The sequence below is a fragment of the Ixodes scapularis genome, unplaced genomic scaffold (assembly GCF_016920785.2).
Source record: "Ixodes scapularis isolate PalLabHiFi unplaced genomic scaffold, ASM1692078v2 PGA_scaffold9__187_contigs__length_104089568, whole genome shotgun sequence".
NCBI classification, from domain to species: domain Eukaryota; kingdom Metazoa; phylum Arthropoda; class Arachnida; order Ixodida; family Ixodidae; genus Ixodes; species Ixodes scapularis.
Genome location: NW_024609884.1, coordinates 15,918,068 through 15,928,185, shown reverse-complemented (window position 1 = coordinate 15,928,185; position 10,118 = coordinate 15,918,068). Strand labels below are relative to the sequence as shown.

The 10,118-nt window shown below is 47.1% G+C and overlaps 1 protein-coding gene across 4 annotated transcripts in view; it reads left to right on the top strand.

Moving 5' to 3' along the window:
- Positions 1-289: 289 nt before the first annotated feature.
- The window catches only part of LOC8051288 (hepatocyte nuclear factor 4-gamma), a 97,296-nt gene continuing 87,467 nt past the window's right edge, over positions 290-10,118 (top strand). Inside the window, exon 1 of one of the 4 annotated variants that reach the window (XM_029981113.4) lies at positions 290-852. In XM_029981113.4, the coding sequence (XP_029836973.1) occupies positions 720-852 (133 nt within the window). In that variant the 5' untranslated portion in view covers positions 290-719. The remainder of the gene's footprint in view (positions 853-10,118) is intronic. The other 3 variants (XM_040503652.2, XM_029981112.3, XM_029981115.4) reach the window with 3 other exon arrangements.

The following is a 10,118-nucleotide window of genomic DNA, read 5'->3' as shown; positions in this document are numbered from 1 at the left end:
AGCTGCCTCCGTAAGTTGCGGTGATTGACTCTCCCAGTGTTGTGCGGCAAAGTAGACGCACGGGATTTTTTCTTTTTAGAGTATATACACCAGATCACAGTCGACGCTTCCTCAAGGGGATATGAGTAGTGCATTCCGTGAGACCACGGAATCAAATAATGTATACGGTTTGCGAGGGACGGTCCCAGAATTGCCGTCTGCGCTGGGACACTGTATCGGGCCTTGTCATTCGCTGGACACCTCCCTCCGTCGAACGCTGTGATTGGTTCCCCGCGCGCTCTACGGGGAAATAGAATCACGGGGTGCGCTTTAGATCGCAGCTCTCCGGCACACCTCATGGCCGCCGAGGAGGTCCTGCGCGGCTGCATGGTGACCGCGGGCTCCAGACGCTCCACCAGGACCGCCCGCGTCCGGTTTCCAAGCCAGGCGTGCTGCGTGTATGCGCGCCAGCTATTGTAGTCGGTGCATGCAGAGACGACGCCCTTGTGTGCGCTTGTCGCCGCGCGCCATCTTGGGTAAACAAGACCCTGCGCGCAGATTAACGACGTTCCCGATAACGGTGTTTCCCCGATAAGGCCATCCCGCAGCAGCGTTGGGTCACGTGGCTTTCCCAACTCGACAAGGTGACGGGCGATCGCCTTTGTTACCCGCCAGAGCCTCCATGTGAAGTTTGACCCCCGAGTATCTCTCCGTCCCATTAGTAGAGCGACGGGCCCATTATGAACGAAGAGCAGAGTGGAGCGACGGCGGGCTTGCTGGGGCAGCCTGGCTGTGCCTCGTCCGCACCTCTGGGAAGCGTCATCGTGCAGGGCGTCCCCGCTGCCGCCATGGCCATCGACGCCACGGTGCCAGGTAAGCGGCTGTGTCTGTTAGGCCTACGCTCTCTCACGGCCGGAGCCGGCGTCTCATTGCTTGCTGTCGGCACGCGGTGCCCACCCGCCTGGCTCGCAAACTTCATGAACACAGATGTGACTCCGTGTGGACGGGTCGCGCACCGCTGGTCACAGATGAGCGTGTGGAACGCCAGAGCAGGTACGGTCATGCGGTTCCGTGTATGACAATGGCACACAGCCAACGCCGACGGAGCAGACCATCCTAGCTGTGTGCACGCAGACAGTATGGAGAGCTGCTCCGTCTGAGTTCGCTGGCATGGGAGAGCACGCGCTCGGAAAGAAGGAGCCTTGTGAGGCGTTGGCCTCAAGACAATTTCGGTTGAGTTTTGATTGTTCTGCCGGGCTTGGCGGTAAGAGATTTTCCGCTGTAGGACATTAAAAACGCGTCCAGTGACTAAACAAGAAAATAGCGAAAAAAAAGAAAAGAAAACGAAAATACAACAAATCTTTGAGAAGTGTCGTGTGCAGTATCCCGCGGTTACGTTCCTTTTTATGGTGAGCAGGAGGAGAGTTTGTTTGCATTTTATACATAGCTTGTGTATTGGGATAAGAGTAATGATAATGAGAACGCATCTGACCATAGAGTGTTTCCAAATTTTGTTCTTTACTCGTAACTCATTTTTCAGTATTTGTTCAATCCAATATCATATATATATATAACAGTCGCGCTAATGTCTGAGCATCCAGTGTCCCAGAACGTAAAATCGTACGTCACGTGCTTGCAATTCGTGGGTTCCTGAAAACTCGTCGCGCTTGGAATTGTTTAAACCGAAGGGAAGTTTATGCACCAATCGCGCAATAGCTTTCTCTTGTGCGTTAGGCCGGAACAGGTGTCAGTATACAGCGCACGGAAGCTGGAAAATGTGAGGCTGCGATTTGATTCGACGCTGTGAAACATGCAGTCGAAAAGCACGCGGGGCGCGTTCCGGTAACGTTGCAAATTGTTGCATCATAAAGTAGTGCCGTGCAAGTTCCTCGCGAACACTGTTTTGCCTAGTAGATTTAAGAAAACAAATCCACTTCATGTTTCGTGCGGCCAAACACTCGCGTATGCTATATATAGATACTGCTGCAGGCCGAGGTGGCTGGGAGTTTTCACGGAATGCATGCACTGAGCAAGCTGCGCGTGCGCGATAATCAATTTCACGTTTTCGTTTTTTCTTTTTTTTTTTTCTTGAGTGGGGGAAGGGGGAGGGGGGGGGGGGGGAGAGGTCATTGACGCTTAATGATTAGGTGACGTAATCACAAAGGTGTCATTGGTGAACCCGTTGTGAACGTGTAATTGATGTCAGCGTTAGGAGATTGCTTTCAGTAACAATCTGCGTTGCTTTCTTTTTCGTGATACCGTTGGCACAGTTTAAAGAGCGTAAACAGCCCGAACCTTCTTTCCCGGGTACTCGGGAATTCCCGGAAAACGAGGTTTCGGCTGCGTATGCCTTTTTGAACAGGGACGCTTCTTGCTTTGTGACTGGTTCTTCGGCATTCTTATTAACTAATTCCGCACTCTGATTCGCTGAGGAGCTATAATGAGGTGCAAGTGAGATGTTCGGGGACTTTCCACGCCCCGCTTTTCTTAAGCTGTCACGGATAATACCTGGATTAATACACAAATAGGTAGAGAAAGAATTTGATAAAGTGCTCTATGTTCCTGTTCCCGTTGATTTTTTTTTATCCGTAGAAATTTTACAGGCCGCTGCAATGTCACTTTAGAGATCGCACCAACAGCGGTGCGCACTTTGTAAACTTTGAGAGCGCCTATGGGCTCAGTCATGTCACCTCTCGGTTTTTCTCGGTGAGCTGCATTAAAACGGTCGGATTCTTATTTGGGTCGAAACTATACATTTGGCAAGCGTTTTTGTTTAGAAATGTGACTGGCCCGCGGGATGCATTGACTGCGTTTTGCGAGCTTCCATCGCCGCGGATTAAGGTCGACCAACTACAAGGCACAAACAAATCGCCGGCACAGAGTGCCTCCAGATTCGCCCGCAGTATTAATTTCGTGCGATTTGATTTTATACCGGAAGCAACATGTTGCTTACAGAACAGAATTTCGGCGCGCGGTTGGTGACTCGCCGCCAGAATCTAGGAAAACGAGTTACGCCGCTTTTTTTTTTTTTTTTTCATCTCCGGAATTAAAAAAAAAAAAAAAAAAAAATTGGCTTGCACGTTTTTTTTTTTCTTTATAATTGCAAGCACGAGTAAATCATCTTTATATTTTGTTCAGATGCGATTCATTGATTACACAGTCAACAGTTCCATAACAGTCAAGAGTTCCAGTAACTAAAATACTTTCGAAACATGCCCCTGCGTCGAATTTCCCGCACATCACTCTGACAGCCAATCACCGATGATACCGGAGAAAAAAAGGTTTCTTAAGAAAGTGAGATCTGCAATGTTACACTGAGCCTGACGTCTCACGCGTCATGCTTAGGTCATTTTAGGTGTGCACTCTTTTTTTCCGCGTAATTGGCTCCGCAAAGCACAGTGAATTGGCTCTTCTAATACTCTTTGGTAATGTCGACGCTTGGACATTTTGAGAGTGCATTAACGGCTACTGCATATTAAAGACCCGAGTTTAAGAGTCGTAGTGCACTGACCAGATTGTGTACAGCGAAGAAACAAATCTCCTCATTTAGTGGCAGGCCGTCTTACCGCTGTCTAAACACACGTACAGCGCATTTGAAGATTATTATATGCATCAATGTGATTGTGAACCTTACGATTCGCTAACAACACGAGCACTGAAACTTCTATAGGTGGCTACTTGGTGGGAGTCGGTTTTAAATGTGTTGTGTTTCATCGTTTTTTTTTTTTACTTAAGAAATGTTTAGTCCATGTCATGAAAATTGTTTGTGCCTTGTTCCTCTGAGTCGGCCGCTTTGTACATTTCCAAGTCACACTACTTATTCATCCGTTGATAGATACGGTTTTGTGTTTGCGACGTTGTATTTCTAATACAAAATAAAACGTTTTTTTTTTCTCCAGGAATTGCCTTTTTTGCATGCGTTTCTTCAACTCCTGAAATAAAGTTCCTTAAGGTTATTTTTTTCCTCGAAGGAGATGGTGTGGAAAAGCAAAGGAAGCAGCGCATCGTGCTTGGGCAGTAATTCAATTGCAGTAATTGAACTATTGTAATTTAATTATTTTTATAGGTAATGTGTAACTGTAGTTTAATTACATTTCCGCCTCGATCATTAAAAATTTCGAATTACAATTAGCACTACTACTTAATGATTCCGTCAGGCTGAACCTTCGTTTTATAGAGTTACCGAAAGGCAAAAGTGCGGCGAGCGTCTGCCTCATCGTTGTCCTTCTGCCAGCTCGTGGTGCTTTGAAGTTCGAAAGCGCTGGGACTACCCCAGTGTGCAGACCTTCTACGCCTCGCTGAGCAGCTATCGAAGCGAGAGAACCTTCTATTGTCAAGATGGAGAGAAGTAATTAAAATAATTGGATTGTTATATGTACATTGAGTATCTTATCACAACTCCTGTCGACCATTCTCAGAATAATTAAAAGTCTGAGCCTCCAATTACATTTTTGAGTGCGTACTAGAATAGATTACTCTCGTTGAACTGCCTGCCTCGATACGAATAACACTAATAATCTCGTCGGTGTTGCAAAATAGTAAAACAACTGACCTGTATATCCGTATTCAAAACCTATGGTTCCCGTATCGTTTCAGTAATAAGGTAGGCGTAACAAAGGCACGCAATGTAACGAATATAAAATGCCAAGTAATCAATCCTAAATGGTCACACAAGAAACGAAGAAATGGATTCCAGTAAACTTGGATTGAGCGCGTTGGTAAGAAATTAAAAATATATACGAAAGAGTCAGACGAAGAGGATGAAGACGAAAGATGTTTGTCCTGTCCGTCCTCTTCGTGTGTGTTTCGTATAGTTTTGGATTCCAGTGCAGAATATTTCTATCATATGAACATTATTGACGTCTAATAGCTCTTAAGGGAAAGTATAATTGCGATGTAATCGTATTACATTTTTAAAGTAATAGTGCTTAATTCCAGTGAATTACTTTTTATGCGCTATTGTAGGAATTCTAATTACCCTATTTTCAGGTTTCTAGCCCACGGTCTACATGCATATTTAGAAGTTTATATTCTGCGCTGTGCGGACTATCTATAGGCGCGAACTATGGGTGATTTCTTTTTTTTTTATTTGTTTACCAGCCAAGGACAGTGTCGTTGTCGAGACAACGCTGTCTTACACTGAGGCATTACTAATGCACACATTGCCGTTTCACTGTGATCACCTGCGTTGCAGCGACGTCAGTTTGTGACCGTTTGCGACGAGAGAAGACCAGACTAACCCAGATTCAAGAGAGGGAGCCTCTCGAACTACGGAAAGAGAGAGTTCGGAATTGCAATGGCGGACACTTCCTGTGCCAGTTGGATGTTCAAGCACGCACGCGCGCGTTGCCACGCGGAGAGGAGGACGGCGGGTGGAGAGGCTGAGCAAAAGTTCAGAGGCGGTTGCAGGCGATCCAATTAAGCTTTCTCTTCCGCTTCGCGCGCCCCGTACTGCAGACGCGGCCCATTAACCACGTGACCCCCGATCGAGCAGTCGTAAACACTCTCAAATCCAGGCACAATAGCGAACACACTGGCGCCGTCTATCAGGCAAACATTTCCTATCTCGCATTCACCTCAAAAACCGAAAGAATCTTTTTTTTTTTTTTTTTTTTTTTTTTTTGGGAACGTTATTAATTTTTTTCCTGTTTTGGATTAAGATGCCTTATAGGCGGATTAACTTCATTTTATTTTATCGAGACGCACACCATCCAAACGCCAAAAGCATCCTTTCTTCCGACAACCAAGTCTGGTAAGAACTACCTCGCGCAGCGCATGAGTAAAACTCACAAATTTTTTTTTTTTTTTTATGTGACAGCAGAGTATAGACTAAACGTTTTACGCTATTCGTGAGATGCAATCTAGCACTCTCTATGATAAAGGGTTGGTTATAACATTGTCGAAGTTATTTCAAACCCACAGCAAAAAAAAAAAAAAAATAATAGTGCGTAAAAATATTTTACGGAGTATACCTAGATTGGACGCCGAGATGTTTCTGTGGCGTCCTTTTATGGCTTCCTTTCCCGACGTCACGACCAGGATTTGCCTCGCCGTGATAGGCAGGATTTGCCTCGCTATGAACCGTCAATTGGGCAGGCAGAATATAATAATCCAGGCTTTGGCCAATCGAAAGCTTCGACCACAGCGACGCTCTTGGTCGCGCACGTCGGTTGTAGTTGGCCCCAAGCAGTGGTCCAAGCCTGATCTTGGGGGGAAGCTCTGTTACTGGGCGACGAACAGTGCGCACGCAGCATGCTGGCTTGGGTTGTAGAAAAACGTTGCTATACGGATAAATCAGCTGTCTGTAACTAGGACCTACGAAGCGCAGAGGATAGTTCACGGCATCATTCGAATTGAACGTAGACGTGCCGAAGCCACCGCGTAGGCTGCAAATGGGTTCGCTGTTAAATACAGGGTGATTCAAGGAGACGCCAGGTTCTTTAGATCGACCGCGAAATTCGGTTTCTTAACCTATCGCGCAACGGCTTTGTGCTGCGTTGCCCACATATGGTGCATTTTTTTTGGTGAAATTTGCAAAGAGCGAACTTACCTGAGGAAAAAGTAAAGAAAGAAAAAGGCTTAGCTCCTATGGAAACGCAGCGACGCCACCAGTCTTCAAACAACACGGCATCGTTTCGCACGGGAGACAAGAGATGGCGCAAGCGGTCGCGACGCCAACTGCCGCCAACGAACGAGCATACGACGCCGAGAGCCGGCGTCTTTAGCAGACAAGCAACAGCAGTTCCTTGTTGTTATCGAGCCTGTTTTTGTTTCTGCGACTGTCGCCGCCTGCGGAATGCGCGCCGCTTTTGAGTCAAAAAGTTCGTCTGCTAAAGACGCCGGCTCTCGGCGCCGTATGCTCGTTCGTTGGCGGCGTTCGTTGCGCCATCTCTTGTCTCCCGTGCGAAACGGCGCCGTGTTGTTTGAAGACCGGTGGCGTCGCTGCGTTTCCATAGAAGCTAAGCATTTTTCTTTCTTTACTTTTTCCTCAGGTAAGCTCGCTCTTTGCAAATTTTACAAAAAAAAAAAAAAAAAAAAGCACCATCTGTGGGCAACGCTGTACAAAGTCGTAGCGCGATAGGTTAAGAAACCGAATTTTGCGGTCGATTCAAAGAGCCTGGCGCCTCCTTGAATCTCCCTGTAGAACAGTGGGTGGATTTGGCTATCTGGAGGGAGACCTGGCGAAAGATTTTCCAACTCAAAATGAAGCGAGGCACAGGGCACCAGCTTTCGCTGAAGCTCGAGAAAAAGTTTCAGCATGGACTCGTCAACAATCTCATGAATAATGCCCCACAATCGCGGACTATGCACCAGGTGTGGACAATATAAGGATACTTTTTTTTCTGTCTTCTTTTAAGCCAAAATTTGCTTTTATGAACTATACACTATGAACTATAGGGAGTATTCACTGGCCGTCATAGCTGAGCTCGCTGCTGCTTCCTGACCACCGGGGAAGAGAGAGAGGGGAAATATGCTTTTGTACGAATTTAGAGTGGCAAGTTAATCTTCTATAATCTTCTAGAGGGAGAATAGCGACGTTTAGGGAAGCCTGGGACCCACAAAGGAGAGCCCCGGTAATAAGAGGATTTCTTCTTCCTCTCTTCTCTTGCGGTTGCCCGAGAGCTGACCGGAAACTCTTTCCGGGCATGCGCTGTGCGCAGTTACCTCAAATATGGCGTCCAGTGAATACCCCCTATACACCGGTCCGGAAAATACTAACCACTCTTGGAGCAAAGTAGTTATAAATGTAATTAAATTACATCTCGTGTTAGAGCCTCGACATGGGAAACGGGGAACCAGTGAAGGTTTAAAAGGAGCGTTTAATATAGGTCCGACGGGTACGCCTGCCCAGCAAAAAGAACGGTGCGCCACGCGGGTGGTGGCGCGAGCTTGGGGTCAGTCGTCTTCTTTTGCTAGGGCGCTAACACTCCGACCTATTTTACCTAAGTGTGGCGTTCGCGTGACCAGCTCGGAACACGTGGAGCGAAAGCTCGCGCTGCAGAACTCAGGGATCCTGGGTTCAATCACCACCCCTGCCCGTTTCGATCTGGATGAGCATCGTACCGGCGTGCGGTCGTGTATCACTACTGCGTGGTGCACGTTAAAGACCCCAGGCTAGCGGTTGTACCGCACTGGCTAAATTGCTTATCTACAGTGGGTAACAATGTCGCCATGTTCTGGCAGACTAAACTCCTGCTGTATAAACAACTAACGACTAATTTGTTTTGTTTTTGGCGTTCGCGTGCACTTACAAAATAATATGATAGTTCTGGCTGCGTCGAACATCTGTGTTAGCTAGAATGCGACATCAGAATTTGAACGCATCTTATATTACATCCAAAATAAGATAAGAAAAAAGAAAAATTGCGATCTCTTGCTCAGTCACATCAACGATACCTCTCGCTCTATGAAATGCCTGCGCGTTTATTTACCCTCGAAACACTCGAAGAAACCAATCTCTGCGATCTACGAAATCAGCAAAGCGAATGATTAGGCGGAACATCTGTTTAGACCTCAAAATGAAGTCTGCGCTGTTGCATTACGCAATGCAAGCATGACGCTCTGTATTGTGTAATGCCACAACGCAGACTTAGTTTTAGGTCTAAACGGATGTTCCGCCTCATCGTTCGCTGAGCTGATTTCGAATATCGCAGAGATTGGCTTTTTGAGTGTTTTGCGGGTAAGTAGACACTCAGGCATTTCTGAGAGTGTACACAAGGGCGACCTACATGAAGGAAAAACAAATATTCGCGACTCCACTGACCTATACACGAACTCACCTCTGTGACGTCACGCCGCGGTGGTGGCGCGTCGAGCGCACTTGCTGTCAGGGGCTGTGGGCGGAAGTCACCATGCAGGACGTGCATTCCGACGTTGTCTTAAAAGAAACCAGACAAAAACCTGCCTTCTCGTCAATACGCTGCGACTGGGGCTGTACCAAAAGAGTCGAGAAAGGTTTGAAGGTCAGTCTTCATGTGCTCGGTTCGTCCGAGAACGTGGATATGTGCCGTAAGAAGGGAAAATCAGACACCGTCGGACCACAATTGCTTGGACGGGAAGCACTTAGGGTTGAATTCGCGGATGCTTGTGGTAATCGGATTTATTTATTTTGTTCCAACGTAAGCGCGGGGAAACCGTCAGGTTGTAGGGACCACCTGCGGGCTACGTTTACTGCGTCTTCAAGTTCAAATGGCCGATTTATCGTTCAAACTTGAGTCACTGTATGGGTTCCCAGAGGCATTCCTTTTATTTGTGCGTTTTGCCGAAAACATACTTACTCTAGCCGATCATGTTTTGGCTTGGTGAGCATCATTGGACGGTAGCGATCACGTGACATAAGTACCGCTAGACTCACCTCCATCAGCGCTTCAAGCGGCTCTAATCTCCACCATCTTGGGTCCAGCAAACAACTGCTCATCGAACGCACGTTTACGCGCTGTCTTTTCCACGCGGTTACCGACGTCAAAAACAAGGAGGTTGTGTACTTAGTGGCACAATGCCTGCTTGTTGCGCGTTTGGGTGCAGCAGCAGGTCGGAGGATGGAAAGAGACTCTTCTGGATCTTGTTTGGAAAGAACGCAACTGTAAGACGGAGGAAGAAAGCTTGGCTGGCCATAGTAAAACGGAAAGATTTCAAGCCCACTGCAACAAGCAAGCTTTGTGACATGAGTACCGATTACAGCTGGTTCATTCCGCTTATCGCGGAATGAACCAGCTCCTTCAACACACTCAAATGCATGTCTTCATACCCCCGTCGACGCGTGGACTCAAAATGGCGGCGCCATGGTTTAGGTTTCAGCGCCGCGCCGCGGTTCTAGAACGAACCTTCGGAGTTTCGTTACTCTGGGAGCCCATACAGTGACTAGTTCTTACTGTCGACGTTTCTGCTTGTCGTCTGCTCTTTCAGACGACACCGGCCCGTAGACCAAACGTTGGCCCGGTAATTGGGATAATAAGTAAGTGCGGGCCTCAAAAGACAAGATTTTAAGTTTGAAGTTTGGTTGGGATAAGCAGGCTCGGTATAAACAGTAGACACAAAGAGATGTTGATCATTGTTACCAGTGGCCATCCCCGACTTGTTATGCCTAATTCACTTGGTCTGATTCTGCTTGCGATTTTCAGTATCGACGTCGATCATCT